The 23,844-nt window shown below is 48.5% G+C and overlaps 1 protein-coding gene across 1 annotated transcript in view; it reads left to right on the forward strand.

Moving 5' to 3' along the window:
• Positions 1-23,844, forward strand: part of HADHB (hydroxyacyl-CoA dehydrogenase trifunctional multienzyme complex subunit beta) — a 65,282-nt gene that overhangs the window by 29,028 nt on the left and 12,410 nt on the right. The window contains exons 10-12 of the mRNA XM_063914970.1: positions 19,655-19,776; positions 19,885-19,964; positions 20,061-20,108. Of these exons, the coding sequence (XP_063771040.1) occupies positions 19,655-19,776; positions 19,885-19,964; positions 20,061-20,108 (250 nt within the window). The remainder of the gene's footprint in view (positions 1-19,654; positions 19,777-19,884; positions 19,965-20,060; positions 20,109-23,844) is intronic.

Genomic DNA, 23,844 nt, shown 5'->3' on the forward strand with positions numbered 1-23,844 from the left:
CGTTATATGATTGAGGCTATGAAAAATGTTTTACACATTTCTGATGATACCCCAGGTACCACAAAAAAGGGTATTATGTTTGGTGAGAATAAACTACCAGTAGTTTTTCCTGCATCTGACGAATTAAATGAGGTGTGTGAGGAAGCGTGGACTTCCCCAGATAAGAAATTGACCATTTCTAAACGGTTAATGGCTGCGTACCCTTTCCCGCCAGAGGATAGGTCACGCTGGGAAACACCCCCTAGGGTAGATAAAGCATTGACACGCTTATCAAAGAAGGTGGCACTACCGTCTCCGGATACGGCCGCCCTAAAAGAACCTGCTGATAGAAAGCTGGAAAGTACCCTAAAAGCTATATACACACACACTGGCATTATATTGAGACCCGCTATTGCATCAGCTTGGATGTGCAGTGCTGCTGCTGCGTGGTCAGACTCCCTGTCGGAAAACATTGATACCATGGATAGGGACAATATTTTGCTAACGATTGACCATATAAAAGACGCGGTCTTATACATGCGTGATGCACAGAGGGATATTTGCCGTCTGGCATAAAAAATAAGCGCTATGTCCATTGCCGCCAGACGGGGGTTATGGACTAGGTAATGGTCAGGTGATGCCGACTCCAAGCGGCACATGGAAGTTTTACCCTATAAAGGGGTGGAACTTTTTGGGGAAGGTCTTTCAGACCTCGTTTCCACAGCTACTGCTGGGAAATCGACTTTTTTGCCACAGGCTACCCCACAGCAAAAGAAAGCACCGTATTATCAGGTACAGTCCTTTCGGCCCCAGAAAAATAAGCGGGCTAGAGGCTCATCCTTTCTGCCGAGGGGCAGAGGAAGGGGGAAAAAGCTGCAACACACAGCTAGTTCCCAGGAGCAGAAGTCCTCCCCTGCGTCCGGTAAGTCCACAGCATGACGCTGGGGCTGCTCAGGCGGAATCGGGAACGGTGGGGGCACGTCTCAGGTTTTTCAGCGCACAGTGGGCTCTCTCACAAGTGGATCCCTGGGTCCTTCAAGTAGTATCTCAGGGGTACAGGCTGGAATTCGAGACGTCTCCCCCCCCCGCCGTTTCCTAAAATCTGCCTTGCCGGCAACTCCCTCTGCCAGGGAGGCAGTGTTGGTGGCTATTCAAAAACTGTATTCACAGAAAGTGATCGTCAAGGTACCCCTCCTTCAGCAAGGAAAGGGTTACTACTCCACAATGTTTGTGGTACCGAAACCGGACGGTTCGGTGAGACCCATCTTAAATTTAAAAACCTTGAACACTTATATCAAAAGGTTCAAGTTCAAGATGGAATCGCTCAGGGCGGTTATTGCGAGCCTGGAGGAGGGGGATTACATGGTATCCCTGGACATCAAGGATGCGTACCTGCATGTCCCCATTTACCCTCTGCACCAGGAGTACCTCAGATTTGTGGTACAGGACTGTCACTATCAGTTCCAGACGCTGCCGTTCGGGTTATCCACGGCACCGAGGGTCTTTACCAAGGTAATGGCCGAAATGATGATACTCCTTCGCAAAAAGGGAGTTTTAATTATCCCGTACTTGGACGATCTCCTGATAAAGGCGAGGTCCAAAGAACAGTTGATAGTGGGGGTGGCACTTTCTCAGGAAGTGCTACAACAGCACGGCTGGATTCTAAACATTCCAAAGTCACAGCTGGTCCCGACGACACGTCTTCTGTTCCTGGGAATGATTCTGGACACAGACCAGAAAAGAGTGTTTCTTCCACTGGAAAAAGCCGAGGAATTGTCCTCTCTGGTCAGAGACATCCTAAAACCAGGAAAAGTGTCGGTACATCAATGCACACGAGTCCTGGGAAAAATGGTAGCTTCGTACGAAGCAATTCCATTCGGAAGGTTCCACGCAAGGACGTTCCAGTGGGACCTGTTGGACAAATGGTCCGGGTCCCATCTCCAGATGCAACAGCGGATAACCCTATCGGCCAGAACCAGGGTGTCGCTGCTGTGGTGGCTGCAGAGGGCTCATCTACTAGAGGGCCGCAGATTCGGAATACAGGACTGGGTCCTGGTGACCACGGATGCCAGCCTTCGGGGCTGGGGGGCAGTCACAAAGGGAAGAAATTTCCAAGGACTGGTCAAATCAGGAGATTTCTCTTCACATAAATATCCTGGAGCTAAGGGCCATTTACAATGCCCTAAGCCAGGCAAGACCACTGCTTCAAAACCAGCCGGTACTGATCCAGTCAGACAACATCACGGCGGTCGCCCATGTAAACAGACAGGGCGGCACGAGAAGTAGGATGGCGATGGCAGAAGCCACAAGGATTCTCAGATGGGCAGAGAATCATGTGTTAGCACTGACGGCAGTGTTCATTCCGGGAGTGGACAACTGGGAAGCAGACTTCCTCAGCAGGCACGACCTCCACCCGGGAGAATGGGGACTTCATCCAGAAGTCTTCCAAATGCTGGTCAACCGGTGGGAAAAACCACAGGTAGACATGATGGCGTCCCGCCTCAACAAGAAGTTGAAAAGATATTGCGCCCGGTCAAGAGACCCTCAGGCGATAGCGGTGGACGCTCTAGTGACACCGTGGGTGTACCAGTCGGTTTATGTGTTTCCTCCTCTACCTCTCATACCCAAGGTACTGAGAATAATAAGAAGGCGAGGAGTGAAAACCATACTCGTGGTTCCGGATTGGCCAAGAAGAGCTTGGTACCCGGAACTTCAAGAGATGCTTACAGAGGACCCTTGGCCTCTGCCGCTCAGACAAGACCTGCTGCAGCAGGGACCCTGTCTGTTCCAAGACTTACCGCGGCTGCGTTTGACGGCATGGCGGTTGAACACCGGATCCTGAAGGAAAAGGGTATTCCGGAGGAAGTCATCCCTACCCTGATCAAAGCCAGGAAGGATGTCACCGCAAGACATTATCACCGCATTTGGCGAAAATATGTTGCTTGGTGTGATGCCATGAAGGCCCCGACGGAGGAATTTCAACTGGGTCGATTCCTGCACTTCCTGCAAGCAGGGGTGACGTTGGGCCTCAAATTGGGGTCCATAAAGGTCCAGATTTCGGCTCTGTCGATTTTCTTCCAAAAAGAACTGGCTTCAGTACCCGAAGTTCAGACTTTTGTCAAAGGAGTACTGCATATTCAGCCTCCTTTTGTGCCCCCAGTGGCACCTTGGGATCTCAATGTGGTTTTGGCATTCCTGAAATCACATTGGTTCGAACCACTTAAGACTGTGGATTTAAAATATCTCACGTGGAAAGTGGTCATGCTGTTGGCCTTGGCGTCGGCCAGGCGGGTTTCAGAATTGGCGGCTTTGTCTTGTAAAAGCCCTTATCTGATTTTCCATATGGATAGGGCAGAATTGAGGACTCGTCCTCCGTTTCTCCCAAAGGTGGTCTCAGCTTTTCACTTGAACCAACCTATTGTGGTGCCTGCGGCTACTAGGGATTTGGAGGATTCCAAGTTGCTGGACGTAGTCAGGGCCCTAAAAATTTATATTTCCAGGACGGCTGGAGTCAGAAAATCTGACTCGCTGTTTATCCTGTATGCACCCAACAAGCTGGGTGCTCCTGTTTCTAAGCAGTCTATTGCGCGCTGGATTTGTAGCACTATTCAGCTGGCGCATTCTGCGGTAGGCTTACCGCAGCCTAAATCTGTAAAAGCCCATTCCACACGGAAGGTGGGCTCATCTTGGGCGGCTGCCCGAGGGGTCTCGGCTTTACAACTTTGCCGAGCAGCTACTTGGTCGGGGGCAAACACGTTTGCAAAATTCTACAAATTTGATACCCTGGCTGAGGAGGACCTGGAGTTCTCTCATTCGGTGCTGCAGAGTCATCCGCACTCTCCCGTCCGTTTGGGAGCTTTGGTATAATCCCCATGGTCCTTACGGAGTCCCCAGCATCCACTAGGACGTCAGAGAAAATAAGAATTTACTCACCGGTAATTCTATTTCTCGTAGTCCGTAGTGGATGCTGGGCGCCCATCCCAAGTGCGGATTGTCTGCAATACCTGTACATAGTTATTGTTACAAAAATCGGGTTTTGTTGTGGGCCATCTCTTCAGAGGCTCCATTTGTTATCATACTGTTAACCGGGGTTCCTATCACGTGTTATATGGTGTGATTGGTGTGGCTGGTATGAGTCTTACCCGGGATTCAAAAATCCTTCCTTATTGTGTCAGCTCTTCCGGGCACAGTTCCTAACTGAGGCTTGGAGGAGGGTCATAGGGGGAGGAGCCAGTGCACACCAGATAGTCCTAAATCTTTCTTAGATGTGCCCAATCTCCTGCGGAGCCGTCTATTCCCCATGGTCCTTACGGAGTCCCCAGCATCCACTACGGACTACGAGAAATAGAATTACCGGTGAGTAAATTCTTATTTTCCTCTTCACAGCTCCGCTGGAAGACAGCTCCCCAGGCTCTCCCCTGCAGTTTCCAGGCTCAAAGGGTAAAAAAGAGAGGGGGGGCACTAAATTTAGGCGCAAACTGTATTGTATAGCTACTATAGGGAAAATCACTTTGTGTAGTGTAAATCCCTGTTTATATAGCGCTGTGGTGTGTGCTGGCATACTCTCTCTTTGTCTCCCCAAAGGACTTTGTGGGGTCCTGTCCTCAGTCAGAGCATTCCCTGTGTGTGTGCGATGTGTCGGTACGGCTGTGTCGACATGTTTGATGAGGAGGCTTATGTGGAGGCGGAGCAGGTGCCGATAAATGTGATGCCACCCCCTGCGGGGTCGTGGATGGATATGTGGAGGGTTTTACACGACAGTGTCAACTCCTTACATAAAAGGTTCGATGACATAACAGCTGTGGGACAGCCGGCTTCTCAGCCAGTGCCTGCCCAGGCGTCTCAAAGACCATCAGGGGCTCAAAAACGCCCGCTACCTCAGATGGCAGACACAGATGTCGACACGGAGTCTGACTCCAGTGTCGACGACGACGAGACTAATGTACATTCCACTAGGGCCATCCGTTGCATGATTACGGCAATGAAAAATGTGTTGCACATTTCTGACATTAACCCAGGTACCACTAAAAAGGGTATTATGTTTGGGAAGAAAAAGCAACCAGTGGTTTTTCCCCCATCAGATGAGTTGAATGAAGTGTGTGAAGAAGCGTGGGCTTCCCCCGATAAGAAACTAGTGATTTCTAAAAAGTTACTGATGGCGTACCCTTTCCCGCCAGAGGACAGGTTACGTTGGGAGACATCCCCGAGGGTGGATAAAGCGCTCACACGCTTGTCAAAAAAGGTGGCACTGCCGTCTCAGGATACGGCCGCCTTAAAGGAGCCTGCGGATAGAAAGCAGGAGGCTATCCTGAAGTCTGTATATACACACTCAGGTACTATACTGAGACCTGCTATTGCTTCAGCATGGATGTGCAGTGCTGCAGCAGTGTGGTCTGATTCCCTGTCTGATAACATTGATTCCCTTGACAGGGACACTATATTGCTAACCATAGAGCATATTAAAGACGTAGTCTTATATATGAGAGATGCACAGAGGGATATTTGCCGGCTGGCATCTAGAATTAATGCAATGTCCATTTCTGCCAGGAGAGTATTATGGACTTGGCAGTGGACAGGTGATGCGGATTCTAAAAGGCACATGGAGGTTTTGCCTTACAAGGGTGAGGAATTGTTTGGGGATGGTCCCTCGGACCTCGTTTCCACAGCAACAGCTGGGAAGTCGACATTTTTACCTCTGGTTCCCTTACAGCCTAAGAAAGCACCGTACTATCAGGTACAGTCCTTTCGGCCCCAGAAAGGCAAGCGGGTTAAAGGCGCGTCCTTTCTGCCCAGAGGCAGGGGTAGAGGGAAAAAGCTGCACCATACAGCCAGTTCCCAAGAACAAAAATCCTCCCCTGCTTCCATTAAATCCACCGCATGATGCTGGGGCTCCACTGGTGGAGCCAGGTGCGGTGGGGGACCGTCTCCGGAACTTCAGCGACCGGTGGGTTCGCTCACAGGTGGATCCCTGGGTTCTACAAGTGGTATCTCAGGGATACAAGCTGGAATTCGAGACGTCTCCCCCTCGCCGTTACCTCAAATCAGCCTTGCCAACTACTTCCCAGGACAGGGAGGTAGTGCTGGCGGCAATTCACAAGCTGTACCTCCAGCAGGTGATAATAAAAGTTCCCCTCCTTCAACAGGGATGGGGTTACTATTCCACAGTGTTTGTGGTACCGAAACCAGACGGTTCGGTGAGACCCATTCTAAATTTGAAATCGTTGAACACTTATATAAGGAAGTTCAAGTTCAAAATGGAATTGCTTAGGGCGGTTATTGCAAGCCTGGAAGAGGGGGAATACATGGTATCACTGGACATCAAGGATGCTTACCTGCATGTCCCCATTTACCCACCTCACCATGTGTACCTCCGTTTTGTGGTACAGGACTGCCATTAGCAATTCCAGACGTTGCCGTTTGGTCTGTCCATGGCACCGAGGGTATTTACCAAAGTAATGGCCGAAATGATGATACTCCTTCGAAAGAAGGGAGTTATAATTATCCCGTACTTGGACGATCTCCTTATAAAGGCGAGGTCCAAGGAGCAGTTGTTGGTCGGAGTAGCACTATCTCAGGAAGTGCTACAACAGCACGGCTGGATTCTGAATATTCCAAAGTCGCAGCTGGTTCCTACGACGCGTCTGCTGTTCCTCGGTATGATTCTGGACACAGAACTGAAGAAGGTGTTTCTCCCGGAGGAGAAGGCCAAGGAGTTGTCATCTCTAGTCAGAGACCTCCTAAAACCAAAACAGGTGTCGGTGCATCACTGCACGCGAGTCCTGGGAAAGATGGTAGCTTCTTACGAGGCAATTCCTTTCGGCAGGTTCCATGCAAGGATCTTTCAGTGGGATCTGTTAGACAAGTGGTCCGGATCGCATCTTCAGATGCATCGGCTGATCACCCTGTCCCCGAGGGCCAGGGTGTCTCTGCTGTGGTGGCTGCAGAGTGCTCATCTTCTCGAGGGCCGCAGATTCGGCATACAGGACTGGGTCCTGGTGACCACGGATGCAAGCCTCCGAGGTTGGGGGGCAGTCACTCGGGGAAGAAACTTCCAAGGACAATGGTCGAGTCGGGAAGCTTCCCTACACATAAATATTCTGGAACTAAGGGCCATTTACAATGCCCTAAGTCAGGAAAGACCCCTGCTTCAAAACCAGCCGGCGCTGATTCAGTCAGACAACAACATCACGGCGGTCGCCCATGTAAACCGACAGGGCGGCACAAGAAGCAGGATGGCGATGGCAGAAGCCACAAGGATTCTCCGATGGGCGGAAAATCACGTGATAGCACTGTCAGCAGTGTTCATTCCGGGAGTGGACAACTGGGAAGCAGACTTCCTCAGCAGGCACGACCTCCACCCGGGAGAGTGGGGACTTCATCCAGAAGTCTTCCAGCTGATTGTAAATCGTTGGGAAAGGCCACAGGTGGACATGATGGCGTCCCGCCTCAACAAAAAGCTAAAAAGATATTGCGCCAGGTCAAGGGACCCTCAGGCGATAGCTGTGGACGCTCTAGTGACACCGTGGGTGTACCAGTCGGTTTATGTGTTCCCTCCTCTTCCGCTCATACCAAAGGTGCTGAGGATAATAAAAAAGAGAGGAGTAAGAACTATACTCATCATTCCGGATTGGCCAAGAAGGACTTGGTACCCGGAACTATAAGAAATGATCTCAGAGGACCCTTGGCCTCTGCCTCTCAGACAGGACCTGCTACAGCAGGGGCCCTGTCTGTTCCAAGACTTACCGCGGCTGCGTTTGACGGCATGGCGGTTGAACGCCGGATCCTGATGGAAAAGGGCATTCAGGTTGAAGTCATTCCTACGCTGATAAAAGCTAGGAAGGATGTGACAGCAAAACATTATCACTGCATATGGCGAAAATATGTTGCTTGGTGTGAGGCTATGAAGGCCCCCACTGAAGAATTTCAGCTGGGTCGATTTCTGCACTTCCTACAATCAGGAGTGACTATGGGCCTAAAATTGGGTTCCATTAAAGTCCAGATTTCGACCCTGTCTATTTTCTTTCAAAAAGAACTGGCTTCACTGCCTGAAGTTCAGACGTTTGTTAAGGGAGTGCTGCATATTCAGCCCCCTTTTGTGCCCCCAGTGGCACCTTGGGATCTCAACGTTGTGTTGGATTTCCTAAAATCACATTGGTTTGAGCCACTTCAGACCGTGGAATTAAAATATCTCACGTGGAAAGTGGTCATGCTTTTGGCCTTGGCTTCGGCTAGGCGGGTGTCAGAATTGGCGGCTTTGTCCTGTAAAAGCCCCTATCTAATCTTCCATATGGACAGAGCAGAATTGAGGACTCGTCCCCAATTCCTCCCTAAGGTGGTATCAGCGTTTCATTTGAACCAACCTATTGTGGTGCCTGCGGCTAACCGGGACTTGGAAGCTTCCAAGTTGCTGGACGTAGTCCGGGCCCTGAAAATCTATGTTTCCAGGACGGCTAGAGTCAGAAAGACTGACTCGCTGTTTATCCTGCATGCACCCAACAAGCTGGGTGCTCCTGCTTCTAAGCATACTATTGCTCGCTGGATCTGCTCCACGATTCAACTTGCACATTCTGCGGCTGGACTGCCGCATCCTAAATCTGTAAAAGCCCATTCCACGAGGAAGGTGGGCTCTTCTTGGGCGGCTGCCCGAGGGGTCTCGGCTTTACAACTTTGCCGAGCTGCTACCTGGTCGGGATCAAACACGTTTGCAAAATTCTACAAGTTTGATACTCTGGCCGAGGAGGACCTTGAGTTTGCTCATTCGGTGCTGCAGAGTCATCCGCACTCTCCCGCCCGTTTGGGAGCTTTGGTATAATCCCCATGGTCCTTACGGAGTTCCCAGCATCCACTAGGACATCGGAGAAAATAAGAATTTACTCACCGGTAATTCTATTTCTCGTAGTCTGTAGTGGATGCTGGGCGCCCATCCCAAGTGCGGATTGTCTGCAATACTTGTATATAGTTATTGCCTAACTAAAGGGTTATTGTTATGAGCCATCTGTTGAGTGAGGCTCAGTTGTTGTTCATACTGTTAACTGGGTATAGTTATCACGAGTTGTACGGTGTGATTGGTGTGGCTGGTATGAGTCTTACCCGGGATTCCAAATCCTTTCCTTGTAGTGTCAGCTCTTCCGGGCACAGTTTCCCTAACTGAGGTCTGGAGGAGGGGCATAGAGGGAGGAGCCAGTGCACACCAGTAGTCCTAATTCTTTCTTAGAGTGCCCAGTCTCCTGCGGAGCCCGTCTATTCCCCATGGTCCTTACGGAGTTCCCAGCATCCACTACGGACTACAAAAAATAGAATTACCGGTGAGTAAATTCTTATTTTCCACCTCTGTAGCACGGGTCGCAGCCGTGTCGCCTGACACAGCTGCGACCCGTGCTACAGCCCCCTTCACACAGCGCTCACAACCCGGCATATTGCCGGGTTGGTGGCGCTGCTGCTGACGCGGGCGGGGCGGCGCTGGGAGATCACATGATCTCCCAGCGCCGCCCTCCCATACACTGTGAACGGAAGCAGTGTCGCCTCGACACGGCTCCCATTCACTCTACACAGCTCACCGGGTTGAACACGTGTTCAACCCGGCAAGCTACCCAGGTAGGATTCCCGGATCACTTGATCCGGGAATTTGCCGGGGGACCCTTTTCCACTATGAATAAACACGGGTAAATGCGCGCCCCCGCGCATTTACCCGTGTTCCTAAAAGCTAGTGGAAAAGGGGTATTACTTTGACAACCACAATCAGCCACCATAATAAATACTTATCTCACTCTTCTGCTTTTATAAGCTGGTGACATGTCTCCAAATCCAGGCCCCAACCACCTGCCTCACTCAAACTCAGCTGTTTCAAAACAACACAGAAATCAATCTAATCTCATCAGCGCTGTGCATTTACAGGACACTTAAGTATTCTACGTCGTTTAGACAGTGTTGGTTGAGAAAGTGCATAACTACAGGGATATTTAGTACAAGTATCCTGTGATATACATCTAGTGTTTACTGTGCATTGTTCTATCTGTAGACATACTTTACTCAGTATTGCTAGTCCAGTGCAGTTTTATTGTTTGTAATCATTTCTGCATTGTACATGTGACTGTGTGTGCCAATTGCTGCTGTGTGGATCCTATTCTGTGTAACTATCCCTATATTCTGTACCCTGAGGGGGCTAAGTGCGTCAGGTGTATGTATGTATGTATGTATGTGTATATGTACAATTTTTTTTTTTATTAATTAGTGTTTCACAGGTTATACTACCTTGTTACTTTTTCTCTGTGTATTTCAGTCACCATATACAGTACCACTTAAATCCTCTGTTTGTGCTCTGCATTTGCAGTTATGCTGCATAGGGGTTTTTTATCGGGTACTGTGTCTAGCTATATTGTACTGTTATGCCCTAAGGCTACATTCCCACATAATGTCTGCTACACAGGGCAGGAGATCTGTGGCGGATCCTGCGTCATGCAGTGCTGACACCGCGGATGCACCTGAGGAAAATATTCCGGCTGAGGGTCCAGGTACGGGGGGTTCAGTACCCCTCAGCCAGCCTGCAGCACCGGTGGCACACCAAGACCCACCCTGGGCTGCTCTTTCTAATTTGCTTACTACGCTAGTAACAAGACTTATGCCCCCTGTGGGACCTCCTGTGCCATTACAGCCACATATTGTCCCTGCAGTTAATCCGCCATGGGCAGATACTCTGTCAACTCAGTTACAGCAATTTAATCTGTCTTTGGTTAAACAAAAACCTAACCCTCGCCCACCTAGGACCAAAGGGTCATCTAAGCGGGTCATTACTTCCTCACAATCCACGCATGTTACAGATACTTCATCCGATGAAGATGGCGTATACACTGATCCCTCAGACACTGATGCAGATGCTTCTGATGGGGAATCTTTTTCACAGGTGGATGTTCCTGACCTCTTGGAGGCTATCAAACTGATGATGAATCTGAATCTCCAGATTCGTCTAATAAACCCGATAAGTTCAAACGTCAGAAGGTCACTAAATTAAGTTTGCCCCATTCTGACCATTTAGTTGACATACATCAGGAATCCTGGGAGTATCCAGGAAGGAAATTCTCCCTGTCTAAGAAGATGCTAGACCGTTATCCCTTCGTTGCAGAGTTAAGTAAAAATTGGGAAACAACGCCACCGGTGGACTCGCATGTCCCGCGTCTGGTGGTGTCCTCTACTCTGCCTGTCACTACCGTCACCTCTCTGAAGGAACCGACGGATAAGCATGTGAAGGGATGCTTGAAGTCTGTTTACACCCTTGCAGGTGCTGTGCATAAACCCACTATAGCGGCCCCTTGGGCTGCGAAGGTTATTGAAGCCTGGGTTCAAGAAGTTGAAGCGGAGCTACCTTCTAATTTTTCTGATATTGCCAGACAGTGTCTTTCATATATTATCACAGCCTCTCATTATATACAGGAGACTGCCTCTGATGCCAGTGTCCTGGCGGCCAAAGCGTCTACTACGTCCATTCTGGCCTGCCGGATTCTGTGGTTGTGGTGTTGGTCTGTGGATCTGGACTCTAAAAAGATCTTGGAGGTTATCCCCTTTAAGGGAGACATCCTGTTTGGGGAAGATCTGAACAAGATTGTTGCTGACTTAGCGTCTGCTAAAACAGTATGTCTGCCGAGTACTAATCCTTCGGTTCAGAAGGCTAAGAGTACCACCTTTCGACCTTCAAGTAAAGCAAAGGGTCAGGCGTACCTGAAACAGGCTTGTACTTCCAAAATCTCTAAGCCCAAACCTAAACGTTCCTGGGCTGCACATCAGCCTGCTTCCAAACCAGACAAGCCTGCTGCATGACGGGACGGGCCTCCCTCTGGGGGATCCCAGGGTGGAAGGCCGACTTCTAAGGTTTGCTCAGGTAACAGGTATGGTTACAGACCACTTCAGACGCCTGGGTAAGGGAAGTCGTCACTCACGGATACGCCATCTCTTCAAGAAGCGTCCCCCTCACCAGTTTTGCTCAACAAATATCCCTTCGGATCCGGTAAAAGCAAAAACTCTCCATTTGGTGGTACAATCCCTCCTGGACACAGGAGTGGTAGTGCCGGTGCCTCTGGCTCAGAGAGGCAGGGGGTACTATTCAACGCTGTTCCGAAACTGAATGGTTCCTCCCAGCCCAATCTCAACCTCAAGTCTCTGAACAAGTTTGTGAAGGTTTCCAAGTTCCGTATGGAAACTCTTCGCTCTATTGTTCTGGCCTTGGAGCCCATGGACTATATGGTATCTCTGGACATACAGGATGCTTACCTACATATACCTATTGACATGTCGCATCAGCAATACCTGCGGTTTGCTATTGGCAGCCTACATTTTCAATTCCAGGCCTTGCCTTTTGGACTGACCACGGCTCTGCGAATCTTCACCAGGGTCATGGTGGTTATGACTGCTTTGCTCCGCCGTCAGGGTATCAGGATCCAACCGTATCTGGACGACTTATTGATCCTGGCAAACTCCCCAGAGGTTCTCCTCCCGTCATCTGGAACTGACGGTCCAATTCCTGCAAGCCCACGGGTGGCTCGTCAACTGGAAGGAATCATCCCTGGTCCCTGCTCAGAGCATGGTGCACCTGGGGGCATTGTTGGACACACACAACCAACGGTTGTTCTTGTCCCAAGAGAAGGTCCTAAAGCTTCAGTACAGGATAAGATGCTTCCTTTCTCGTCCGCGAGTGTCGATACACTCGGCGATGCAAGTACTAGGCCTCATGGTGTCTGCTTTCGACATGGTAGAGTAAGCTCAATTTCACTCTCACCCTCTGCAGAAGCTAATCTTTGCCAAGTGGGACGGCCTGCCTCACCGGATCAGGTCTCATATGATTTTCTTGACTCCGGAAGTTCGTCTGTCACTGAGCTGGTGGCTACAGGACCAACAATTTAGCAGGGGTCGTCCCTTCTGGATCTCCAACTGGGTCCTCCTAACGGCGGATGCCAGTCTACGGGGTTGGGGCGCGGTGTTGGAGCAACACTCTCTTCAGGGTCGGTGGACCAGAGAGGAATCTCTTCTCCCGATAAATATTCTGGAATTGCGGACAGTGTTCAATGCTTTGAAACTGACCCTTCCTCTGGTACAGAACAGGCCTGTTCAAGTACAGTTGGACAACGCCACCACGGTGGCATACATAAATCATCAAGGCGGCACTCGAAGCCGCATGGCGATGTTGGAAGTGTCAAAGATTCTTCAATGGGCGGAACGCCATCTGCCAGCCATACCAGCATTGTTCATTACGGGGGTCCTCAACTGGGAAGCGGACTTCCTCAGTTGTCAGGACGTACATGCCGGAGAGTGGAGCCTTCATCCAGAATTATTTCAACTCCTAGTGGACAAGTGGGGCCTACCAGATGTAGACCTGATGGCATCTCGACACAATCACAAGGTTCCGTTCTTCGGAACAAGGACAAGGGATCCTCCAGCAGCGTTTGTGGACGCCCTGGCAATTCCATGGAACTATCGGCTGCCGTACGTGTTCCTCCTGCCCAGGGTAATAAGGAAGTTCAAGCAAGAAGGAGGAATCCTACTTCTGATCGCTCCAGCGTGGCCCAGACGGCATTGGTTCTCAGACCTACAGGGTCTCTCAATAGAGTGTCCTCTTCTACTTCCTCAACGCCCAGACCTCCTCTTTCAGGTCCCCTGTGTTTACCAGGATTTGGCCCGACTGGCGTTGACGGCGTGGCTCTTGAAGCTTCAGTTCTGAGGGCCAAAGGTTTTTCTGAGGCGTTCATCCAAACAATGTTGAAAGCCCGTAAACTGGCTTCGGCTCGGATTTATTATAGGGTCTGGAATTCTTACTTCACCTGGTGTGCGGTTAAGAATTTTGATGCATGCAAGTTCAGTACTGCCAAACTACTGGCGTTTCTGCAACAGGGCCTGGACTCGGGCCTTCGTCTGGCCTCCCTCAAGGTTCATGTTTCAGCCTTGTCTGTTTAGTTTCAGAGAAAAATTGCGACTCTGCCTGACGTTGATACCTTTACTCAGGGTGTTATACGGATTCAACCTCCCTATGTTCCTCCTGTGGCTCCTTGGGATTTGTCCGTTGTTCTGGACGCCCTTCAAGAGTCTCTCCGTTTGAACCTCTTGAGTCTGTGGACCTTAAATGGCTTACGTTTAAGGTCTTATTTTTGCTGGCTATTGCCTCTACTAGACGGGTTTCAGATCTGGGTGCCTTATCCTGTAGGTCTTCCTTTCTGATTTTTCACCGTGACCGTGCGGTTCTTAGAACTCGCCCTGGTTATCTACCTAAGGTGGTGTCATCTTTCCATCTTAACCAAGAGATTGTGGTTCCTGCCTTTATCTCTCCTGATTTGTCCTCCAAAGAGCGGTCTTTGGATGTGGTACGGGCTCTCAGTATCTATGTGAAGAGAATCGCCTCCCTTAGGAGATCTGATTCTCTTTGTCCTTTTTGGTTTTCACAAACGTGGCTGGCCTGCTAATAAGCAGACCATGGCCAGATGGATTAGAATGGTGATTGCACATGCTTATGTACAGGCTGGACTTCCAGCTCCTGCTACTATCAAGGCCCATTCTAATCGGTCTGTTGGACCTTCTTGGGCAGCCCGTGGCGTGTCCCTCGAACAATTGTGCAAGGCGGCTACGTGGTCCTCGGTGAACATGTTCATTAGGTTCTATGCCTTTGATTCTTCCGTCTCCCAGGATGCTTCCTTTGGACACCGGGTTCTTGTACCCGCTATAGTGCGTTCCCTCCCATGAGGAACTGCTTTAGGACATCCCCGATGTTATTCCCTGTGGAATACAGTGTACCCCGCCTCCGAAAAGAAGATTTATGGTAAGAACTTACCTTTGTTAAATCTTTTTGCGAGGTACACTGGATTCCACAGGGCGCCCACCCTGATGCACTTAGCTTCTTTGGGTTTGTATGGCATTAGCCGCTGGTACCTTCTCCTGTCGTGAGAATGTGGTGTCTGTGGCCACTAACTGTTATCGTCTCTTTTACCTGCTACTGCATTGGACTGGTTAACAAAACTGAGCTCCAGTGCCTGGAGGCGGGGTTATAGAGGAGGCAGTGCAGGGCATCCTGGGAACAGTCAAAGCTTTAGCCTGTTGGTGCCTCGGATCAAGATCCAACTCTACACCCCAATGGTAATTCCCTGTGGAATCCAGTGTACCTCGCAGAAAGATTTAACAAAGGTAAGTTCTTACCATAAATCTCCTTTTTTCATCCTCCTACTCCACTACCTCTCCTCTTGATCCTATACCCTCACAAGTCAGTAAAATTTTGGCTTCTGTGCTTATCCCAACCGTAACTAAAATCTTTCTCTCTCTCTCTCTCTCTCTCTCTCTCTCCCCCCCCCCATTCTGAAAAAACACAATTCTGACCCAAACACTCTCTCTAACTACCGTCCAATCTCTCAGCTACCATGTCTCTCCAAGCCACTTGAGACTTGCCTACACTCGCCTTACACACTTTCTTAACTCCCACAACTTACTAGACCCACTTCAGTCAGGCTTTCGTGGCCAAAACTCCACAGAGACGGCACTGACCAAAGTAGTAAACAATCTGGTCACTGCTAGATCTAAAGGCCATTACACACTTCTTTTTCTTCTAGATCTCTCTGCTGCTTTTGACACTGTTGACCACTCTATTCTCATATAAACACTACAATCCCTAGGTCTTCAGGACACTGCCCTTTCTTGGTTCTCATCCTACCTATCTAATCGCTCTTTCAGTGTTCACTTCTCTGATTCTAACTCCTCTTCTCTACCTCTATCAGTTGGAGTACCACAAGGCTCAGTCTTGGGTCCCCTGCTTTTCTCAATCTATACCTCATCTCTTGGTAAACTAATCGGCTCTTTTGGATTTCAGTATCATTTGTACGCTGATGACACTCAAATCTACCTATCCTCCCCAGATTTATCACCATCTGTAGAGGCTCGTGTCACAGGATGCCTGTCTGCTATTTCATCTTGGATGTCATCTCGCCACCTCAAACTCAACATTTCCAAAACAGAATTAATTATTTTCCCGCCAGCCAACAGTAGTTACCAACCTGATATCTCCGTAACTGTTGACAATGCGACTATCCACCCTACCCCACAAGCTCGCTGCCTAGGTGTCACCCTTGACTCTGATCTGTCCTTTGTTCCACAAATTCAATCCGTCTCCAAATCATGTTACATGCACCTAAAAACATATCCAAAATATGACCATACCTTACAGTAGACACTGCTAAAACTCTAATCCATCCACTCATCTCCCGCATTGATTATTGTAATAGTCTCTTGACCGGTCTTCCCAAACATAGACTCTCACCACTACAATCCATTCTGAATGCAGCTGCGAGGCTAATCTTCCTCGCTAGATGTTCATCATCTGCAAATCCACTCTGTCAGTCCCTCCATTGGTTACCAGTATTCTACCGAATTCAATATAAAATACTTTTACTTACATACAGTGAGGCAAAAAAGTATTTGGACAGCCACTGATTGCGCAAGTTGACCCACTTAAAAAGATGAGAGGTTCTGTAATTTCCATCATAGGTACACTTCAACTGTGAGAGGCAGAATCTGGAGAAAAAACAAATAGGAAATCACATTGTCTGATTTTTAAACAATTTACTTGTATATTCTTGTGGAAAATAAATATTTGGACACCTACCAAGCAGCAAGATTTCTGGCTCTCACAGACCTGTTACTTCTTCTTTAAGAAGCTCTTCTATCCTCCACTCGTTACCTGTATTAATGGCACCTGTTTGAACTGGTTATCTGTATAAAAGACACCTGTCCACACCCTCAAACAGTCAGACTGCTACCTCTCCACCATGGCCAAGACCAGAGAGCTGTCTAAGGACACCAGGGACAAAATTGTAGAGCTGCACAAGGTTGGAATGCGCTACTCGACAATAGGCAAGCAGCTTGGTGAGAAGAGATCAACTGTTGGTACAATTATAAAAAAAATGGATAAAATACAAGATCACTGACAATCTCCCTCGACCTGGGGCTCCATGCAAGATCTCACCTCGTGGGGTATCAATGATCTTGAGATCGGTGAGGAATCAGCCCAGAACTACACGGGGGGACCTGGTCAATGACCTCGAGAGCTGGGACCACAGTCACAAAGGTTACCATTAGTAACACACTATATCGTCATGGATTGAAATCCTGCAGCGCCCGAAAGGTCCCCCTGCTTAAGCCAGCACATGTCCAGGCCCGTCTAAAGTTTGCCAGTGACCATCTGGATGATCCAGAGGAGGATTGGGAGAATGTAATGTGGTCAGATGAGAGCAAAATCAAACTTTTTGGTATAAACTCCACTCGCTGTGTTTGGAGGGAGAAGAATGATGAATGGCATCCCAAGAACACCATACCCACTGTGAAGCATGGGGGTGGAAACATCATGCTTTGGAGCTGCTTTTCTGCAAAGGGGACAGGATGACTGATCCGTATTAAGGGCAAAAACCTCCGTCCCTCAGTAAGAGCATTGAAGAAGGAACGTGGCTGGGTCTTTCAGCATGACAATGACACACTGCCCGGGCAACTAAGGAGTGGCTCCGTAAGAAGCATTTCAAGGTTCTGGAGTGGCCTAGCCAGTCTCTAGACCTCAACCCAATAGAAAATCTGTGGAGGGAGTTGAAAGTCTGTGTTGCCCGGCGACAGCCCCAAAACCTATCTAGAGAAGATCTGCATGGAAGAGTGGGCCAAAATACCTGCTACAGTGTGTGCAAACCTGGTCAAGAACTACAAGAAACGGTTGACCTCTGTAATTGCCAACTGAGGTTATATTACAAAGTATTGAGATAAGCTTTTTGATTGTCCAAATATTTATTTTCTGCAAGAATAAACAAATAAATTGTTTAAAATTCATACAATGTGATTTCCAGATTCTGTCTCTCACAGTTGAAGTCTATGATGGAAATTACACACCTCTCTCATCCTTTTTAAGTTTGTGAACTTGCACAATCAGTGGCTGTCCAAATACTTTTTTGCCCCACTGTACAAGGCTATTAACCAAACTGCTTCAACATACATCTCTTCACTCATCTCAAAATATCTCCCAACCCGACCTCTCCGCTCTGCACAAGATCTATGTCTCTCATCCACATTTGTTACTTGTTCACACTCAAAATTACAGAACTTTATCCGGGCTTCACCCACTCTGTGGAATGCCCTCCCATGCACAATAAGACTCACCTCTAGTCAGAGCCGGCCCTAACCAAGATTTTGGCTGGTGCCCCCTAGCACCACCGCTAGTTCTGCAGGACATGCCAGGCATGAGTCAGCTGGCAGCTCTGCTAACGTTGGGGCGCCTTTTGTTTATGAAAATGCATCTTATTTGCATTACTATGTGGCTAGGATGCACAAGCAGCTTTTGCTATATAAAATGATATGCAGCATGTCTATATTCTGTGTGCGACTGCAGCTGTATCTGCATACGAAATGCTACATTACAGTGATTTCCAGGAATACACTGCAACGTAGCATTTCGTATGCAGATACAGCCTCAGTTACACACAGAATATAGGCATGCCGCATATCATGTTAATCAGCAGACGCTGCGGGTGCCCCTAAGCATACCAAATGCCCTAGGCATTTGCCTAGTTTGCCTATGCCTAGGGCCGGCCCTGCCTCTAGTCTCCAAACCTTTAAACGTTCCCCGAAAACTCATCTCTTCAGACAGCTCATCAAATTCCAGACCCACCCACATAACCTTAAATGCTTCCCTATCCAGTTACATCCTCTCTGTACATATACATAACATCACATTTTGTCTTCCAACTTTGCTGGGTGATCATATCATACAACCCATTAAGAACCTAGCAATCTGGTGGACCATTATGCGATAGGTAGCATCTATCCTTGTGTATCAATGGCTATTTCCCTATAGAGTGTAAGCTTGCGAGCAGGGCCTTCCTACCTCTGTCTGTCTGTTTTTGCCCAGTTTTGTTCTATTACTGTTGTTTTCATTGTAAAGCGCAACGGAATATTATTATTATTACATTTTATTTATAAGGCGCCACATGTGTTTCGCAGCGCCGTACAAAGGACAGTACAGGGGACAAAACATAGCATTACAGTAAATAAATAACAGAAATAGAGTACAGGTAACAGAGCACCATACATTCTCAAGACATAATACAGCTAAGATGTAAGTATTGAGGGAGTGATCATCGTACTACTAGAGGCTGGTGGCCATAGATGGAGATGAGCCTTTACTAGCAGGATAAAGATGGTCGTTGAGTAGGGGAGAGCTGTGAGTGAAATGTGTTGAGACGAGGGCTTAGATAACAAGAGGAAAGAGGGCCCTGCTCTGAAGAGCTAACAATCTATTGGGGAGGGGCGACAGACAGATGACAAGAGGTGCAGGCAAGTGGGAGGTAGCCTGATGGCAGTATGCAAGCAAAGCTGAGATGTTGACGGCATGAGGCAGGGGGGTGGAGGCGCGGCTTCAGCACTAGGTTATGCATCGGGAGGGTATGCTTTGATGAATAGGTGGATTTTTAGTGTCCGTTTGAAGCTTTGCAAGGTTGGGGAGAGTCTATGCTGCTCTATATAAGAAACTGTTAATAAATAAATAAATAATAAAATAAATAACACACCGCTACCTGTACAATAGCAGTACACCCGGTCTGGAGCGCACTACTTACAGACTGTGTACCTTGTGTTCTGTCCGTGCTGACTCCTCTCTCTCTCTCTCTCTCTCTCTTCCCAGGTAAAGATACGGTTGATAAAGACAATGGGATTCGTCCATCCAGCATGGAGCAACTGGCGAAGCTGAAGCCGGCGTTCATCAAGCCCCACGGGACTGTGACCGCGGCCAACTCTTCATTTCTGGTAATTATTCCGGGAGTCGGTGACACTTCATCACCGGGCAGTGGGTAGGGCGAGGTGATTAGTGCAGCAGGACTGTCATTTACTGTAAGTGTTACTCTCTACTTCCAGACGGACGGAGCTTCAGCCGTTCTAATTATGTCCGAGGAGAAAGCGCTGGCCTTGGGGTACAAGCCTAAAGCCTATCTGCGGTAAGTAGCATCTGGCACGGGGTGTATTATAGATGTGGTGTGTGGCACACGCACACTCTCTTCTAGACTCCTTAATGACGTGTTTCTCCCCCGCAGGGATTTCGTCTATGTGTCTCAGGACCCCAAAGACCAGCTGCTGCTAGGGTACGTCCTGGACTCTCCGTAATTGCATAGTGCATTGCTCGATTTCATGTGACGTGTAAAAATGGCGTTATACTGTGATAGGAAACAGGCCCTGCCCCTCCCTAAGCGATTACAGGAGCGCTCTCGCCCTCTGGGGAGCTCACGATCTTTATTCCCTAAAACTAAAATGTGTATATATAGCATGATTTTACACCCCCGCAGTTGTCGCCAGCATCGGCAGGCTGTGTGATTGTACACAGGGCAGTACGGATGGTGTAGTGGTTAGCATTACTGCCTCACAGCACTGAGGTCATGGGCTGGAGTCTCACCATGGCCCTAGCTGTGTGGAGTTTGTATATTCTCCCCGTACTTGCGCGGGTTTCCTTCGGGTACTCCGGTTTCCTCCCACAATCCAAAAATATACAAGTAGGTTAATTGGCTCCCAACAAAAAATTAACCCTAGTGTAAAAGCATGTGTGTGCACATGTGGTAGGAAATATAGATTGTAAGCTCCACTGGGCAGGGACTGATGTGAATGGGCAAATATTCTCTGTACAGCGCTGCAGAATGTGTGTGAGCTAAATAAATAACTGGTAAAAAGTAATAAATAAAATAGCATCTTATGTATTTCACTTTTTCTGAGCAATAGTGACACCTACTGGATAATGCTGGTAGTGATTCCCAACCCCTTATTTGTGCAGATTTGTTTATCACAAGGGTGATGGAGTCATAGAGATTTTATAGGTGACAAGAAAATTCTTCTAGTTTATATGTAAATTATAAATTTCTCTATCGTCCTAAGTGGATGCTGGGGTTCCTGAAAGGACCATGGAGGATAGCGGCTCCGCAGGAGACAGGGCACAAAAAGTAAAGCTTTTACAGGTCAGGTGGTGTGCACTGGCTCCTCCCCCTATGACCCTCCTCCAGACTCCAGTTAGATTTTTGTGCCCGGCCGAGAAGGGTGCAATTCTAGGTGGCTCTCATAAAGAGCTGCTTAGAGAAGTTTAGCTTAGGTTTTTTATTTTACAGTGATTCCTGCTGGCAACAGGATCACTGCAACGAGGGACAGAGGGGAGGAGAAGTGAACTCACCTGCGTGCAGGATGGATTGGCTTCTTGGCTACTGGACATGAAGCTCCAGAGGGACGATCACAGGTACAGCCTGGATGGTCACCGGAGCCTCGCCGCCGGCCCCCTCGCAGATGCTGAAGCAAGAAGAGGTCCAGAATCGGCGGCTGAAGACTCCTGCAGTCTTCTAAAGGTAGCGCACAGCACTGCAGCTGTGCGCCATTTTCCTCTCAGCACACTTCACACGGCAGTCACTGAGGGTGCAGGGCGCTGGGGGGGGGCGCCCTGGGAGGCAAATGTAAACCTATATAAGGCTAAAAATACCTCACATATAGCCCCCAGAGGCTATATGGAGATATTTAACCCCTGCCTAAATACAATAAATAGCGGGAGACGAGCCCGCCGAAAAAGGGGCGGGGCCTATCTCCTCAGCACACAGCGCCATTTTCTCTCACAGAAAGGCTGGAGAGAAGGCTCCCAGGCTCTCCCCTGCACTGCACTACAGAAACAGGGTTTAAACAGAGAGGGGGGGCACTAAATTGGCGATATAAATATATTAAAGATGCTATAAGGGAGAAACACTTATATAAGGTTGTCCCTATGTAATTATAGCGTTTTTTTTTTTGGTGTGTGCTGGCAAACTCTCCCTCTGTCTCTCCAAAGGGCTAGTGGGGTCCTGTCCTCTGTCAGAGCATTCCCGGTGTGTGTGCTGTGTGTCGGTACGTGTGTGTCGACATGTATGAGGACGATGTTGGAGGAGGCGGAGCAATTGCCTATGATGGTGATGTCACTCTCTAGGGAGTCGACACCGGTATGGATGGCTTATTTAGGGAATTACGTGAGAATGTCAACACGCTGCAAGGTCGGTTGACGACATGAGACGGCCGACAAACAATTAGTACAGGTCCAGGCGTCTCAGAAACACCGTCAGGGGTTTTTAATAACGCCCATTTACCTCAGTCGGTCGACACAGACACAGACACCGACACTGAATCCAGTGTCGACGGTGAATAAACAAACGTATTCCTTATTAGGGCCACACGTTAAGGGCAATGAAGGAGGTGTTACATATTTCTGATACTACAAGTACCACAAAAAAAAAAAAAAAAAAAAAAAAAAAAAGGGTATTATGTGGGAGTGAAAAAACTACCTGTAGTTTTTCCTGAATCAGATAAAATAAAATAAAGTGTGTGATGATGCGTGGGTTTACCCCGATAGCAAATATTGGCGTTATACCCTTTCCCGCCAGAAGTTAGGGCGCGTTGGGAATGAATAAGGCGCTCACACGCTTATCAAGTGGCGTTACCGTCTCCAGATACGGCCGCCCTCAAGGAGCCAGCTGATAGGCAGCTGGAAAAATATCCTAAAAAGTATATACACACATAAGGTGGTTATACTGCGACCAGCGATCGCCATCAGCCTGGAGATGCAGTGCTGGGTTGGCTTGGTCGGTTTCCCTGACTGAAAATATTTGATTGATATAGAGCATTTAATAGGATGCATTATATATTTATGTATGCGAGATGCACAGAGGGATATGTGCACTCTGGCATCAAAATAAGTGCGTGATCCATATCTCCCAGAAGATGTCATGGACACGACAGTGGTCAGGTGATACATATCCCATACGACACATGGAAGTATGGCCGTATAAAGGGAAAGAGTTATTTGGGGTCGGTCCAACGGACCTGGGGGTCTCGGCAACAGCTGGAAATCCAACCTTTTTACCCCAAGTTACATCTCAGCAGAAACAGACACCGTCTTTTCAGCCTCAATCCTTCCGTTCCCATGAGGGCAAGCGGGCAAAAGGCCAGTCATATCTGCCCAGACATAGAGGAAAGGGAAGTAGACTGCAGCAGACAGCTCCTTCCCAGGAAAGGAAGCCTTCCACCGCGTCTGCCAAGTCCCCAGCATGACGCTGGGGCCGTGTAAGCGGACTCAGGTTAGGTGGGGGTGTAGTCTCAAGAGTCTCAACGCGCAGTGGGATCACTCGCAAGTTGACCCCTGGATCGTACTAGTATTATCCCAGGGGTACAGATTGGAGAGTCGAGACATCTTTTCCTCGCAGGTTCCTGAAGTCTGCGTTACCAACGGCTCCCTCCAACAGGGAGGCAGTATTGGGAAAAATTCACAAGCTGTATTTCCAGCAGGTGATAATCAAAGTACCCCTCCTACAACAAGGAAAAGGGTATTAGTCTTCCACACTATATGGTGGTACTGAAGCCAGACGGCTTGGTGAGACATAGTCTAAATCTGAAATCTTTGAACACTTACATAAAGGTTCAAATCAAGATGGAGTCACTCAGAGCAGTGATAGCGAACCGGAAAGAAGGGGACTATATGGTGTCCCTGGACATCAAGGATTACCTCCATGTCCAAATTTGCCCTTCTCAACAAGGGTACATCGGGTTCGTGATACAGAACTGTCAATATCAGTTTCAAAAGTTGCCGTTGAATTATCCACGGCACCCCGGGCCTTTACCAAGGTAATGGCCGAAAAGATGACTCTCTTCAAAGAAAAGGGCATCTTAATTATCCCTTACTTGGACGATATCCTGAAAGGGGCAAGTTCCAGAGAACAGTTGGAGGTCGGAAAAGAACTATCTAAAGTAGTTCTACGATAGCACGAGTGGATTCTAAATATTCCAAAAATCGCAGCTGTTTTTTCCGATGATACGTCTGCTGTTCCC

Source organism: Pseudophryne corroboree, chromosome 4, assembly GCF_028390025.1.
Source record: "Pseudophryne corroboree isolate aPseCor3 chromosome 4, aPseCor3.hap2, whole genome shotgun sequence".
NCBI classification, from domain to species: Eukaryota; Metazoa; Chordata; class Amphibia; order Anura; family Myobatrachidae; genus Pseudophryne; species Pseudophryne corroboree.